Consider the following 16,865-nt stretch of genomic DNA (forward strand, 5'->3'; position numbering starts at 1 on the left):
TAGAATAAAGATAAATCACTTGAACACATACTTGCTGCTTCATAGCATACCGGTAAGTAGATTAGTAACTTATAATAAAAAAAATTAGGCACATCACATTACATAGTCATTATGTCAATGAAGTCTATGAATCATGTAACATGTTATACAAATCCATCAAAACAAAATTTGTGTGTTTATGGAGTACAATAATACAGATTCACCAAAAATGCTAAACTGATGTACATGTAATATACATGTGTTGATGATATTGATGTCGTAGTTACATATTACATATAATTTCAAGATTTCACATCAAGACTGAATTATAGGTACATGTTTGTTAATGCTATAGTATTTTTCTGTTAGCAAAATGTGCATGCATGGTTCCATATACTTTTATGCTGCGGTTGTGCATTAGCCTTTAAAAATGTTTGAGTTGCTTCCCCCCCCCCCCATCAATATAACATGCAGTATGTTTCAGCACATTACTTTTTCAAATGAGAAATACAAACACTACAAAAACAACAGCGTCATCCACTTAACAATTAATACATTGACATTTCACAGTGAATTACTTTCTATTTACTCTATTTTCTAACGTTAGACACAATTGCGATGGCTAATTCAGTCAGTATCTTAGAGTTAATCAGACTCTAAGATGTTTTTTTTTTTCAGAAGACTGTAGTCCCCGATTGACAAGCATCATCCACGTAGTCTGAGGTTTCTTTACTACCAACAACTGAATTCTTATCTTTGACCCCCAAAAAAGGTGAAGGAGTAGGATATCTATTATTAGATAATTTCAGACTTAGTCTATAATTGTCGAAAATAGAGAAGATGACACAGAGAGGGTAGTTTGACAGATCCACTGCTTAAACATCAAATATATTGACACACAAACCTCACACAAACAATCATGAACTAATTAATATGAAAATAAGATACATTTTATTGTCCACATAAGGGATAGTTGATATGAGCTGTCAGATGGCTTAAACATGCACCTTTAGAAATATAGTTTAATGAAAATGAGTAAACATAGGAAAAATATTGAATAATCATGAGTGTAATCAGAGGCTGTAAACCACTTTTTACTTGCTGCAGTGTTAACAGTGAGTTTGCAGAAAGAAAAAAATAAAAATTATATATATATATATATATATATATATATATATCAGTACTTCCTTCTGTAGGATGGAAAACTGCACATATAAACAGGTGGCAATATTGTCGCTTTTCTATTAGATTTTATATTGCCTCTTTTCCACCAGCTCCAGCTAAGCACTCTGCTCCATTCCACTCCTTTAGCAAACATTTCAATTACAGTTTTTCTTAGTACCAGCAGAGGTGTGTAAAGTATTAGTTCAAATACCTTAACAGAAATTTACTGATTAAATCACTGATAAGAAAGGTACTTATATAGTTAGTCAGATAACCTGCTTTGGCCCACAGAAAACATTGTATTTCTACAGTACTGTCCATAAAAACTCAGAACACAAAAGCCGTTGTGCAGAATGACATTCATAACTGTACTGCTAGCAAAAACCAACTTCTGCAAGAATACAATGAAATGTGTTCACTCTGTCTTAAAGAAAGCGCTACACTTTATCATCAATAGGTAATACAAAATGGTTTAGAGGCAACTTGGGTTTATCAACTTGAAGTGCAGTTTTTAGAATGAAATGTAATGGTTTAAACTGCTTTTTTGCCACTCTAAAGCACTAAAAGCAATGAACGTTTCAGTTTCCTAAGAGGTATACTAAGAAATAATCTTGCAAAGAATGGGATTCCAAAAAAGTTAAACCACTGAGCTTTGTTTTCCAGGTTTGAAGATGTTCCGTTTCCTACCCAGGAAGCTTTTTCCATTTCAAAAGAAGTGAAAAAGCTTGGATTCCCAGTACATTTTAAACCTAACGTGACCCTTAGAGGCTAGTGCATCCTAAGGGCAAAACCCCCAGACCAAATATGAGCAGAGTGGTGTATGCAGTTCAATGCAGTGAGGAATGCTCTGATCTTTATATTGGAGGAACCAAACAACCTCTCCACAGATGCAAAAATTCTTTTGTGCACCAGAATGTTCACATTTTGGACAAAGAAAATCTGTGTTCTGAAAGTAGAAAAAATGACGCTACGTTAAGACAGAAAAACCAACCTTACACAGAGGGCTTGGACTCAGAGTTCAGCTTTCAAAAACCTACAATGCAGCAATTGAGTTAATCCCTTCCCGCCGTCATTGCAACCCCAACCCCTCTAAAAGGGGAGCAGAAGACCTATTCAGCCAGGCCAACAATCCCCTTTAACAACCCCCCTTTAAATACTTAAATGGGTATGGGGCATTGCAGGCTAACAAAAGAAGCCAAACAACCCCCATTCATCCATTGCATTTGCATGTTTTCAAAACAAAAACAAGGCTTTGTTGAACTACTGTATAAAACCTTGAATTCAATGCTTTTCCTGACATTTGAATTGAAAAAGCTTCCTGGATGGGAAGCCAAACGTCTTCAAACTTGGAAACAAACTCCAGTGGATTGTTTTTCAACTTTTTTGGGAATGACTGACATGGAGGACTGAGAATCTTCACCAACATTTGGTGTCTAAAGTAAAAAAAAAAAAAAAAAAAAAAAAAAAAAAAAAAAAAGTTGCTTGGAGGTGCAGTGAAACGTCGGAACCAATGAAGTGCCAGTGTTTACAGAAAATGAGGAACCCAGGAGGTAGTGATGTTATGAGATGAGCTAAGGCTTCGAGGCGCGTGTCGAGAAATGGGAGCGTTTCCCCGAGGCGAATGTCAAGGCTTGATTCATTTAGGGGAGGGGACAAAATTGATGACGTCCGCAGCCTCACTGGTTTGGACCGTGGGAGAACTTTACTTGTAGTTAATAGTTAAGAGGAGAGTTGCTGTCATGTGGTAGAATTTGGATATATTCTAAGGATAAATTGGCTGGAAAAACAACAAATTTAGTTGGTTTAAGCTGTTAGATCAAACAATGTAATTATCAAAATGTGAGGTTCTAAGGTTGTCGATTCGAGTGCCATCGTAGCCTTTTGAAAGTTGGTTTGCACTAGTACAAATATAGATTGGGTAAAAATACTGCCAAATTAGATTGGTTGGTTTAGCTAAAAGATTGTTTGAACAAATAACTTCCAACCCGATTAAAACCAAAAACTGGAAAAACTATGTTTGAACAACATTGACTAACACCTTTCATTTTGCTCACCGTTGCCCAATTTGCACAAGCATTTTTACTGTCAGTTTGAGCTTAGTTCACTAAAATGGCAGAACAGTGCAACTTACGATACATTATACTTACCACCTATTAACAATTTCAAAGGAACCTAAATGGGAAAACAAAATAAGAAATTGCAGAAAAAAATGCTCAGATCTGTTATCAACTGTAGTGATGCACTCCACCAGTAGGTGGTGAGATGTTCACATGAAGCCTCATGAACTGTGGGGATCATTAAGCAATTTGGGCAAACAGATTAATGCCTCAGGAGGCCTTATCTCATCATCACTACCAGAAGAGAAAGGCCAGGACTTCTAAGCAGGAGAAAAAAACAGTAAGAAACACAGTAAGATTGCAGGGCAAATAAATATCTAGCATTTCTTTTGTGGAATAGTTTTAAATGCTACAATGTTTTAAGGCTAAATTATTTTCTTCTCCGCTTGTGACACAATTCAACAAGAAATAGGTGAAGGTTCAGACACAATTGTTCACAAATTAGATGCCCTTTTAATCTGATTCAGCCCAACCTACAGGCAAGTCAGGGGATCAACCTTGAGACCAAACTATCAATTGGTCTTCGATGAGCAGGTTCCCCATGTCTGGTTTTAGGGTGAGGCTTGTAGCCACCATGATCTATTGCTGACCCAGGGTTTTTAACAAAAATATTGTTCTAAACTTTAGAAATGTCTTCTATGAAGTATCTAAGAACCACAGACATTTGCAATCCTACAGATTACACAACATTGCCTTTTTACAAATTTGAGTTGCAATGTACAAAATTTCATAAATACAAGTTAGAATGTGTTTTGATAACTAGTTGCAGAGGAAGTGTTTACCAACCTGTGGTGAATAAGACAAAAAAATCTATACAACGAAAGCCTTTATTTTTACTCTGTTTAATTGTGAGTTGGTTACAACAATAAAAACAACTAGTATCAACCAATCATTAGGAATCTAGCGAATGCTTAGTAATGTGCATATATATAATGCATCTGATGATGAAAAAAAAAAAATAAAGTTAAACATTTCCAGTCAAAAATGCAGTTCTATTCTGCATCCGTTTTCCCAACATGATTTATCTAAACCTAATAGGATAGATATTACTCAACCACGAGCTGGTGAGTTGTCGCCTCTTCAATGTTGACCATCAGGTTCACTAACCACTGAGGAAAAGGCTCCTGCTTCAAAAAAAGAAACAAAAAAAAGGTCAGAAAGAGCTCGTAAGTGGCAAGTTATCTTGACTAACAAAGAACAAAACTAATGGCCACCACCTGCATATGGTTTGACCTTTTTTTCTTCTTCTTTGGTTGATCTGATCCCCTTTGTTTCTGCTTGTTAATCTTGGAAACCTTGAAGAAAATATATTTATAAGAAAAGCTAAAAAGTCAAACATCAGAAATATAAAGAGTTTCATTTTTCTTACCTTCATTTTTAGTTTTTCACTAAATCGTCTCTTATTCTCAAATACTGACATGGGTTCAGCTGCTTCACATGTAGTAGAATGGGCACTTGCATTTAACACTAATGTGCTTCCAGTTTCTTTCCTCTGTTCTCTGAATTGACCTTGAATAGAACTTTTCTGTCTCATAGAACCAGAACGCCGCCCTGGTCTCAGAACCTTTAGTGGAACATCATCTTCTGCCCTTTCATTTTCTGCCAGTAGCTCCTCGGTTTCTACACCCACTGGAGTTTCTAACTTGCCATCTTCTCCCTCCTCCTCTTGTTCTTTTATTGCTTTGCTACTTCCCACTGTTTCATCTTCTTGCTCTGACTCCTCTTGAATTGTCTCCAGAATTTGTACACTATCCATCTTCTCCATTCATATTACATCAAAAACACAGAAAAACAACCAACCTGATCTATGAGTGCTGCTTTTTGTGTTGCAAAGCTGTAAGCTGGTAAACTTAACACACTAAAAAGGAGCAAGGTGGTGCTTATTAGCTAACTACTGCAATCAGGTGTGGGTAATTAACAAGATTCTTTGCCTCAGCAGTGAGATTCTTAAAGGTCTCTCCAGCTAAAACATAGAAGAAAAAAATCTAAACCCAGCAGCTTCTAAAATATGCTGACCAACCCATCTGGCACCAACAATCTTACAATGTTCAAAGTCACCTTAATCCTCTTTCTTCCACATTTTGATGGTCTGTTTAAACTCCAAAAAATTGCCTTCTGTGTCAAGATGCAGAAATGCATGAAATGGCTTCCATGTGATATGCTTTTTAGCTATTTTTGACACGTGTTCTGATAAATTGGACAGTGAGGATGGTAACTAATCATAGAGGAAATTTAAGGGATGGCTGGATTATTCTGAGGTTCCGCACATGTCGTGGGCAGTCAGCATCTTATTTTCAGTAGACTGACTTGGCTTCATGTCAGTTTAGAGCAGTGGTCTCAAACTTAGATCTTTAAGAAGTGGTGTCCTGCCACTATCAGGCATGTCCCTTGCCGTACAAACCTGAATCAAAAAGCTAAACTACTTAATATTCTCCTGCTTTCTCATTTTGTTTATTAGTTTTGTGCTATGCAGCTAAACAACATACTTGTCCTGCAGACAACTTGCTGAGCTCTGTTAATGAGCACATATTGGAGTCAGGTGTATGTGTTGAAGTAAAGATACATCTAAAAGCTGCAGGACACTGGCCCTTGAGGATTTAAATTCAAAGACCCTGAGGAACATGCCTGATAGATACAGTAGACTAATAATTATTGTTAGACAAAGTATGACCAAGAACAGAGGGTTACTGCCATGTTAACTCACCTTGAGTCCCCAAAATTTCACGGCTGCTAATTTAAATACTATTTAAGGATTCTTTACTTGTCTTTAGGTTTGAATTAAGATTTATTGTGAATGTTATGTTCCCCATCCATCCATTTATCTGAAATCTGTCTTTCTGGCAGTATTTCCATACCAAACACCCTGCTTGAAATAACTTGATTAACCTTATGTCTAGTTTGGTTTAGATCAGCTGGTGTTCCTACTTTCCTTCTATTTCTACAAGCTTCTATTTTTAAGTTATCAAAATATCTTACCAAATTGTTTTGATTAGATTCTACCTGGGCAGTAGAATACTGCAGCTCCTCCAGAGTAACCATGGATAATGATATTGCAACTACTCTGACAGATGATATTCTTGTTACTAAAGTTATGCATGTCTCTTTAAGTCATTAACATTTGTCTATATTCTCACCGATTAGGTGATCTGAAAGAGATGAGTAAAATGTTATAGAAATTCTGGTTCAAATTTATCCACAACCTTGTTTTTCACACATAAGTAGGTAATACTGTGAATCACCCCATAAGTATTGACTAATGTGTTTAGTCTCAGAGATTTAATTTGACAGAGATTGCATTAAAGGGGTATAACTCCCGACTTCCTGGCTGTTTACAACCTTTGTAGCCTACATGTAGCCTTATAAAGCTTAAGAAAGCATAGAAAATGATTATATAAAAATCATATATTCAACCCAATACAGAACCAATTAGTCCAGATAATGTGAGGTGTAACTAACATTGATTCATAATTATAAAGCTTAAGAAAGTGTAGAAAACGGATCTATAAAAACCATATATTCAAACCAATACCGAACCAATTAATCCAGATTTTGCGAGGTGTCGCCAACATTGATTCATAAAGCACTTAGAACAACAATGCTGTGACTTACTTATTCACTGTTGATTTTTTTAAAGACATAACAGAGAACTTTATTTCTTGACCGTCATTTACTTTGTTTTCTCCAGATTATTCTGAATCACTTTTAACTACTGCACTTTGTGGCTGCTTCATGATAAGTAAGACCTCAGTCAACAAGCATCCTCCTCAGATTGGGCTGCAGGTCATTAACGACTGACCAGAATCCCCTGCAAAGCAATAACAACTCCTATGCCGTACTATCTGTCAAAATATTGCACAAGAGAGGTGTTTGTTGACTTAACTGTTACATAGAGTGAACTCCACACAAACTCTGCATCAGTGCTGGGAAAACAATTTTTGGCTGCCGCTCAGAGTTTAAGACACGGCGATAGTTATTTGGCTGTGAGCTTTCCAAAAATGGTTATAGTCTAGGAAACAGTTATTTTAAGATCATTTGCATGAAATAAATTTAATGGGTAGAATGAAAATCCCTTTGATATATCTAACAAGGGGAGATCCAGAAATGTGTTTGTTAAATGTGGTGTTCAGTTACTGTGAGGGTAGCGAGTAAATACTGTTTGAGAATGTAAATGCAATTACATTATACAGAAAAGTGTCCTTAAAAGAATGAAGAAGGTTCACAATTTACAATACTTAGGGTAAAACATTTTCGTTTGATCAAGCTACACAGCAATAATTGTTTCTGTGATGAAGCACACTGATATTTTATACACCAATATTGCCTTTATTACAAAATATTCAATAACTTAATTTTACACTGTACATGATACAACATAGTTTACAGCTTTTGGCTATTTACAAAAAGGTAATGATCTGCATATCAAAGTAGATAAATCTAAAAAGGCCATTTGCAATCACTGTAAGCTTACTGAGTAAGGCAAAAAACTTGAAACGTGGTGTATTCACACTTCTCCATATCAAGTCAAAATGTCTTTGCACTTAAAGATACAGACTATAAAGATATCTGACATGCCTCATATTTATTAAAATGTATCTGAGAGATATGTACTTAATGTTATTCTCAAACTGTAGCATTGATATATTCAAAAAGCAGTAGTGCAGTAATGTATAAGCCTGAAAAACAATAGCAGCTATAGACACGGCACCAAAGTTTCTGCAGCTTCAAGAAAATAAGTGAATGTACACAGACTGAGCATTTAAACACTTAAAGGTCATGCATTTATGGAAATGGTGTGCTTATTACCATGTAGGTGCTCCGTTTTTCATAGATGAATAGCATCCTTACCCCTTTAGGCCACAGTGCCTTGCAAAAGTAGAAGTACCCCTTGGATTTTCCCATTATGTCATGCGGAATGCCTCAGAGGTTTGTTAGAAACAATCAGTCAGTAAACAGCAACATGGTGACTGAGAAATGCAGCATACAGGTCAGCCATAAGGTTATGGAGAAGTATAAAGAAGGGCTAAATTATAAAAAGCATGCTGGTGCTATTCTCAGTCCATGTTTCAAAAAATGGAAAGAGAATTACACAACCAATTTTACCTAGATAAACGGAATGGCTGCGCAAGAAGGTAACTAACTAAGCCAAGAGGCCGGTGGTAAACCTTAAGGAGCTGCAGATATTGAAGTGGAAGGTAGAGCTCTTAGTGGTGAGCTTCACATAAATTTGCTTTACTGAAAGTAGTAAGAGGAAAATCCTTGCTAAAAGCAGGCCATGGGGAGTCCCAGTAAACGTATGCTGCAGGCAATGTGAGGGACACAGCTAAGATGTGGAAGATAGCGCTCTTAATCGTGTGGCACAGAACTAACATTTTAAAAATGAAATATCCTAACAATGAAAATTAACCAATGTATTGTATGGTGGTAACAGTATAATGCAGTGGGATGCTCTTCTTTAGCAGAAACAGGAGAGCTCATCAGACAGAAAAAAAGATGGAAGTTGATTTCTGGAAGAAAACCTTATCTAGAAGCTTTCTTCAGGTTAGGAATGAGGTCTAGATTTCATCAAGAAAATTATACTAATCATACAGACTCAACTGATAAGGCTTAAATAGAAGCTAATGTATTAGTTAAAATAGTCCATTCCAAGTTTAGACCAAAATCCAAGTAAACATGTGCAGCAGTAATTTTGCAAAGAATGGTTAAAAATGGTGCAGACATACCAGGGTACTGACTCAGGGCGCGGAATATAAATGCACAATTCAAACTTTTATTTTAAAGCAATGAAAAACTGTGTCCTCCCAACTTCACAATCATTGCTCAAATTTTAGTTAGTACTATATGATTTTACCAATTAAATAAAAAATATTTCTTAATAAAAAAGAAAGCATGTGGTAATTTTTTTGGCAAGACATGGAAATGTTCAAGGGGTACAGTTAAATCTTACAGTATGTTCATGTGCAAGACACAAATGCAGGACCTTATTGGTGCCCTGTGTGGTGCTGTTTTAGTTGACCCTTTCATTTTGGCATGAACTAGCTTCTGTAGCAGCATGCATTCAACATTCAACTGATTTCTCACCCTCCTCCTAGCTTCTTTAGTCCATACTCACCATCAAAATAGCCATAATCCTTGTATACTGTTTGTATACATATAACGTTTACTTTAGACTCTGTGAATCATGGTCATATAAAGACAAGACACTTTTTAAAATTGGTTAATAATTTATGAAAAGAACAGGTGCAATATCCCATTTCTGTGAAATTTATAAAACAAAATCATTACTTTGGGTTTTCTTTCAAGCAGAGTCTCTTTACTTATGGCTCTCAACTTTTATAAAGTCATGCACTAAGACAAACTGTTTACTTTATTTTGTAAAAAGCTAGTTATTGAGCGAGAAGTGAATATAAAAAAGGATTTTGTGCTGTCTTTTTTTTTACAGTTTAAAATGGAACACACATGCATACACACACTTATAATTATAAACATGCATGCTTTCATACACCAAAATATAAATTTACTGTAAATAATGCAATATATCCTTGGCATAATCAGAAAGACAGTGCAAAAGCAAATTCATTAGTCTTTTTTTCTGGGTATCAACGTACACATTCCTCGTAGATGAAAATATGCACTTCATATAAAACAAGGTTAAACATGTTACCTGGATATATCTGCACATGAACCCGAGAACACCACAAAATAAATTATCTGGAATAGCGATGTGCAGAGAGGATTCGGAAGCTGGGTGCATCTTCCTTCTCTTCACATCTCCACTCTGAATAGAGGCAAACATTTAAGAAAATCTCTGAAAGCAAGAGTGATTGTCAGTTTCAGCTTGTAATACCTCAGGAAGTTTTTATCCTGATTAAAATCATCCTGGTTGAACCAGTATCTCAGGATTTATGCGAATTTTTCGGACAGCCCTGACTTCTCCGTGTTTTCCTGCTGGAATCGAAGCTGTTGTTGTTCCGCCTACACTGCTACATCTGCAATAGCTACCACAGCATCAATTTGAACCTCTGTCTCCTCTACATTGTCCTTTTTTTCCACTTTGCCCAGCCCAGGCACGCAGGGTGAGGGGAGGCATGTTGTTTGGCTGTTGCTGATATTGGCAGTGCTCATCTGAAAGTTTTCACCCGTGCTGGAATGAGCAGTCACGCTGGCAGGCGAGGAGACGCTGCCCAGATGGGTCGGAACGCTTGTCTTGCCACAGGAATGGATACGGCGTGCCAGGCTAGTGGAACGTATCACCGATGAAGTGCTTGCAGTGCCAATGCCCTGCACTTTACCTTCCAGAAAGTATGTAAGCATCTCCCCTTTACCTTTAACACTGACTTTGCCACGGCAGACTAAGTCATAGTTTCTATTCAGCATACGATACACCTCCTCAGTCACCTGGAAAATAAAGATTTGGCTTCAACATTTCTTTTAAATTATCCAAGCATGTTTTTTTTTCTGACAGCTACACTTTTCTTAAATATGATTCAGCTTTTATCTAGTTCAGTAATAACTACCTAAAACTGGTGGCTATATTCAAGGTTTACATTTGACTTTAGCAATCCAATAGTGCATCATAGAAACAAGCTTAAAAACTGGATCAGTTGTAACTGGAAGTGTTTTAACTACCTGAATTTTTCCTGGAACACCAGTGCTGTCCATCCGACTGGCCACATTCACTGTATTGCCCCAGATATCATACTGCGGTCGACGTGCTCCAATCACCCCTGCAACTACCGGGCCTACGTTGATGCCTGTTCAGATGAATATTGAAAACATACATTGCATAAGCATAATTTACCTGAGCAATCCCTCTTCAAATTAGATTTCATTCTGCAGGCCCACTTACCCACTCGGAGGACAAATTCGTTGTACGACTGGTAGTTGATCTCATCCAACACATCAAACATTTCTATGGCATAGTCCGCGATTGTGCTCAGATGGTCATAAATTGATTTTTTTGCCTGTAGAACAGGGAAATGGTCAGGACCTACACAAAAATGTTTCCCCAGTAGTAATTTAAAGAAAAGTTCAATACAGTTATGATCATACATATTGTAGAATGATGTCATGATAGAAAGATAATAGCTAATTGACAGGAACCTTATTTTCATTGATTTGTCAAATGCAAATTAGCTTTAAATAAATGTGTTTTGTGGAATACTTGGCTGTATTAATTCCACTCATCAGTCTGCTAAGACCAGGATAAATGTTTGGATTTTGCTATCAGGTTTAATTTGCTTAGCTTAAAAAACAGGTGTGCTTTTCCAAGCCTCTCTGTATAGGAATGAGGCCATCACTCTTTGCTAACATGGTTTTATGCAGAAATACAGATGCTGTTTAGCTAGGAAACTAGCTGCAGAGGGCAATAATTGCCCTTTGTAGAAATGCAGTGACTTCATTTTTGCATTTTTATCAATTTACTGACATAGTCTGATTACACTGCAGTGATGTGACTAAATCTTATAATGGATGCGTAGAACTTTTCTATTAAAAGCCTTGAACATTACTTTAACATTCAGCAAAAAAAACCAAAAAAAACCCCACAATACTAAACAAAGAAAAATAGGTAAACCTTGGTGCCAATGGTGGGAACAAGCCCCACAGCTGCCATGTAGGTGCTGCCAATAGTTTTGATTTTCTCAATGTCTTTGTAGCACTCCTTGTCCATGAGCTGTATAATACAGTGGAACAACAAATGTTGGGATGTAAAATACATTCAAGATACAAAATCTGGTAAAACATCAAAGCAGAAACAGACCTCATCAAAGTCAGCAATAATTTCATTTAGCAGCCTCAGGCACTCCACACCCATGTTATTGCCATCTAGTTCAATGTAGAAATCATTGAAGTTTGGAATTGAGGCAAACAGGACACCGACTTGAGCATAGGACTGATAGTACAGGTCCTGGTAAAAAAAAAAAAAAAAAGCAAAACACTGTAAAAGAAAAAGAGATGTCCATTTACATCTTCCTAATTAGTTTTGTTCCCTCCCTTTTTGCTCTACCTGTTGGTCAGTCTGCCTGCTTGCCTGTTTATTAGCATGGCTCACCATGTTTCTGGGGTTTGACATTAAGAAGTGCTGAGCCACATGGGCAGGCAGAAGATTGAATAGGATCCTCCTGTTGTCCAACTTTACTTTCTCCATTCCATCCCGTTCTTCCTCTGCCTGGCAGCACATAAATAAAGAAAAACAAACAAACAGAAAAAAAAATGAAATAGTGAATGCCTAAGTCTGTTTCACATCTTCACCACATGGAGTCAGTAAAAAGCCTTCACAGATGAGCCCTAGAGTCATTTGGAAGCTAGTTAGAGATGTAAACAATTATTTAAGTCTTACAATTTTTACATTCAAATTACATGATATGAAATAAACATAGCTCCATGTATAAAGGTATGCAAATGACATGGGGTCGTTCCAGTCTTCTAACTCTTGTTTTTGCCAAAGAACTTGGTAGCGTTACATTCCCCTCACTTTATCCAGTATAAAAAATTTCTAATTGTCAAAAATCTTTTGATTATGTTTTGATTTTTTTATAACATTCAACTATTTATTTCTCAAAACTTCCACAACATTTCACACACTCACAGACATGTCAGTATACTTTTCCAGACCTGGACAGCCCAGAGGAAGTCCAAACGCAGCTTGAGGTCAAGTTGCCTGGAGTGGAGGGCCAGGGCACTGACAAAGAGCAAAAGAGACAGGATGGGCTCGTAGCTCCGGATGTAAAAGGACCCCCCACTGTGGATGAGACCAACACAGAAGTCAGCAATAAGAACAGAAACCACAAAGAAAACAACTCAGGAGGGCTGCCTGGACCCACCACAGTGCTAGGAGGGAGATCATAATATAGGATTAATTTGACTCTACTAATAGAATCGTTCTAAAGTATGTCACCTAGACACTTTTTAATGTTTATAACTGATGCATATCAACAATATGCATTATTCTAAAAAAGAACAGAATTCTAAACACAAAGCAGAGATTTCTGAAGAATGTTTCTGATCAAGTTCCAATAATACCATCCCAGCCCCTCCACTCTGAGCTAACGTAGTCCAATCATCCAACCCACATTGTCCTTTCAGGCTTCTGATTTGGAACTAATAAGCATGTGTGCTTCTTCAAAGGGTGGAAAATGAAAGAGTGTGTGGGCTGAAGACAAGCAAAAACTCCTCTACACACATACATCATAGCGAGCGGACTGTAAATGCTCTTGCAACTCTTGTTTATCTGTTCGCTTCCTGAACTGAACAAACAAAAATTAGTACTTAGCATTTACAGTGATGTGATGATAGAATGACCCATACAACTCCAAGGGCCAGTATTCTCAATTGAGCTCCCTGTGTATTGCTGGATGTTAATGAGTACATTCTCTAGGGATTCACAGCTATTTGAGAAGGATCTCTTAAAAAAAGGAGATTGTGGATCTCAGGGAGTTCACCTGAATAAAAAAAGGTAAATTCTTTATTGACTAAAACAAGCATTTTCTTACCAAGTACATGCCATTCATTTTGGCTATTAAATTGTTAAACTGTAGGTGAAGAATTACTAATTCAACACATAGATAACAAAGAAATATATATCAGTCCTTTACCATTTATTATTTTACTCCTTGAAAATGATTTCAGGACTGATAAAGCATAATTCCTACCACACTGCTCTACTATTGGTTATGGTCGAGGCAAGGAAAAAGTTTAAGCCTTCTGAGGAGGCTAAAAACTGAAAATGTGAAAGGGATCGTGCCTGAGGAAAAAATAGAGTCAATGTTGGAAAGGAGTTTGTTTGTATTATTAGAATGGTAAGTTAACACTTTGCTTCTATTATATACTCATATATCTTTGTTATTATTTTCGATGTTTAGTAGAAGCAAAATACAGGCAGTTACAGATCTAGTGCCCCTAGTGACCAAAAGTTATGTGTGCCTTTAAACCACTCTTTCCCAATAAAATGTGTGTCAGTAGCACCTCAGCTGTCTGTCGCTCACATATGCTACCAGCTTGCTTTAAGAAACGGTTACATTAGGATTGTTAACGAGTATCAAAAGATCGAAATAAATCTTAAGTCTTTAGACATAAGTTAATTCTCAAGTCTTTGTTTCTGTCTTAAATAGAACATGAATGCAAGCCCAGAAAAGTTATATTTTCTGCAGTGATATGAAGTGACTGTAAGTGTAGACAGAATAGTCTACATTTACCTGAAACTTCACCCACTTCACAATGATAAGAACTGAAAATGTTTGCTTCTGTTGGGTGTATGAGATATTTTAAACCTCACCCTGAAGTCTTGCGAAAGCCACTGAGTTCCAACACAGTGATGTACAGCACCCCCAAAAGGAGCATCAGCGCCATCTTTGGCAACCAGGAGACACGCAGGAAAAGTGCCAAGGTGAGGGTACCCACTACACAGGAAAGAAAGGCATAATGTGCCCCATCGCAGGGCAGCTCTGCCATGGTGCGGTTGGTTCCACTGTCCACATCAATGATGACAATGGAACTGCTTGTCTTGGCACTTCCCCACATCCAGGGCATACAGCCTACCTGTAAAAAGAATATGGGAACAAGCAAGTGTATAAATATGTAAAATATAAAATAACATACCAGAAATATCTATGGCATAACAACATAGATGTCCGATGCACGCTGATTCACTTTTCAAAATGTGAAAATAAGGCTTGGCCAATTCTTGTTAAAGTAAGCAAGGTATTCCCTTAAAGTGAGGTTAAAGACCTGCTTGTGTTTTCCTAAAAGCTGTAATAGATATTCAGGATTAATAGCAGCTTAGGTAAAACAACTAAAGTAGAATACAGCTAAATTCTAACATCACATATTTTAATGTTTCTTTTATGACTTACCACACATGCCTGGGCCACAGCGTAGATTAAAAGCACTATAAGAATACTGAGAGCAGTTCGAATCTGAATGGTCAGGCACCCTGGAAAACACTGAATGACAAAAAGAAGAAAAGGAGGTTTAGACATCACCAGAAAAATTGGAATGTTTATATATATTTTATAAGTCCATAAAAGTTTCTAATTTTAAAATCTCCTTGTAATTGAGTAGTAAAAGGACATGAGTGGGAAACTAACATTACATAGGACAAGAGACATGAGAAAGCCTTATAAATCAATAGAGCATAAAACAGTATACATTGTTTTGCAACAGTATTCATACTCTGCTTTTTATTTCTTACATTTTATCATCCTAGCCTCACACACTCCATTCCTGAGTGTAATTGCACCCAGAAATGTCAACTTGTATACATTTTGCCCACACAGTTTGCTGCTTCTTTCTCTGTCTGAACTGGGAAAGAAGGCTTTAGTTCACTCATCTCCCTCCTCTTGGAACTTGCTTCAGAAAACTTTTAAATAAACTGAACCAATTTGAAAAATATATATTTTTATAAATCTTGTTGGGACTATCTTGGCTAATTAAAACAGATTTTATTTGAATTCTATGTGATGGACCAACACAAAATTATTCTTTTGAACAATACTTTTAAAAGTATGGTGCACATTTGTATGTAATTCTCTTTATCAATACCTTTTAATGCAAGTATAGCTGCAGGGGTTTATGTGTATGTTTCTATTTGCTTTAAACATCTAGAGTGAAATATTTGCCCTTGTTTTTTAAAATAGCTAAATGCCTAGACAGATTGGATGTAGAACATACAGTATGTTACTCTAAAATCTTTTAAGCAATGTAACACATTTGAAATTGAACATAAGTTTGGCCTTTGACTAGAAAGTAACTATGTCTAATATGAACCTTTCCATTGTGATTTAATATTATGATTTAATGTAATAGGTGCAATAGTGTTTTCAGTACAAAGTCATTATTTCTGGTGAAGATTCTCAGTCATTCAGGTCATAATCATTTCAGAAATGTTAAAAAACACAAATCACTGGACTTTGTTTCCAAGTTTGAAGACCTTTCTGTTCTTTTCCAGGAAGTTTTTTCAATTAAAAATGTCAGAAATAGCATTGCGTTCGAGGCTTTATAGAGTGGACCAAACAAAGCTTTTTTTCTGGCTTAGAAAACATTCAAACTGAACTGGACAAACAGGTCCGGCCCTTAGGAATGGGCAGTTGTTTGGTTTCTTTGTTAGCCTGCAATACCCAATGCTGGTCTATGTCTCTGAAAGGGGGATCGTTAGGGGAAATTGTTGGCTTGGCTGAACAGGCAAGATATACTGGTTGCCTGTATGGGGGTGGGGGTTGTGATGATAGCAGGAAGGAATCAACTATGCATTGTAGGTTTCATTTAGCATGTTTTTTTAAGCCAAAACAAGGCTTTGTTTGGTCCGCTCTATAAAGCCTCAAACTCAACACTATTTCTGACATTCTAAATAAAAAAAAAAAAGCTTCCTGGATGGGAAACGAAACGTCTTCAAACTTGGAAACAAATAATCCAGTGGATTATTTTTTTTATTTTTTTACTTTTTTTGTAGAGTAATCATTGTTTTAAATGTTTGCTAAAGTGTTGGAAAAGTGTTGTTTGCTTGTTGAGTGCACAGTGCACTACAGAGATTATGGGAACCATTTTTCAAACAATAGTTTCCTGCTGTTCTTAAAACCCAATTTAATACTAAATGACCAACAGTTCATTTTA

The 16,865-nt window shown here is 36.6% G+C and overlaps 1 protein-coding gene across 2 annotated transcripts in view; it reads right to left on the reverse strand.

The window, feature by feature from the left end:
- Nucleotides 1-7,562: 7,562 nt before the first annotated feature.
- The window catches only part of LOC119795701 (adenylate cyclase type 1-like), a 60,060-nt gene continuing 50,757 nt past the window's right edge, over nucleotides 7,563-16,865 (reverse strand). The window contains exons 12-20 of one of the 2 annotated variants that reach the window (XM_038303832.1): nucleotides 15,110-15,199; nucleotides 14,533-14,795; nucleotides 12,873-12,999; nucleotides 12,310-12,426; nucleotides 12,019-12,165; nucleotides 11,833-11,931; nucleotides 11,107-11,221; nucleotides 10,887-11,011; nucleotides 7,563-10,655 (exon numbers count right to left, since the gene is read on the reverse strand). In XM_038303832.1, the coding sequence (XP_038159760.1) occupies nucleotides 10,233-10,655; nucleotides 10,887-11,011; nucleotides 11,107-11,221; nucleotides 11,833-11,931; nucleotides 12,019-12,165; nucleotides 12,310-12,426; nucleotides 12,873-12,999; nucleotides 14,533-14,795; nucleotides 15,110-15,199 (1,506 nt within the window). In that variant the 3' untranslated portion in view covers nucleotides 7,563-10,232. Of the gene's footprint in view, nucleotides 10,656-10,886; nucleotides 11,012-11,106; nucleotides 11,222-11,832; nucleotides 11,932-12,018; nucleotides 12,166-12,264; nucleotides 12,427-12,872; nucleotides 13,000-14,532; nucleotides 14,796-15,109; nucleotides 15,200-16,865 lie in introns of both variants that reach the window. The other variant, XM_038303831.1, reaches the window with a different exon arrangement.

Source organism: Cyprinodon tularosa, unplaced genomic scaffold, assembly GCF_016077235.1.
Source record: "Cyprinodon tularosa strain WSP-4 unplaced genomic scaffold, ASM1607723v1 ctg52, whole genome shotgun sequence".
Classification (NCBI taxonomy): Eukaryota; Metazoa; Chordata; class Actinopteri; order Cyprinodontiformes; family Cyprinodontidae; genus Cyprinodon; species Cyprinodon tularosa.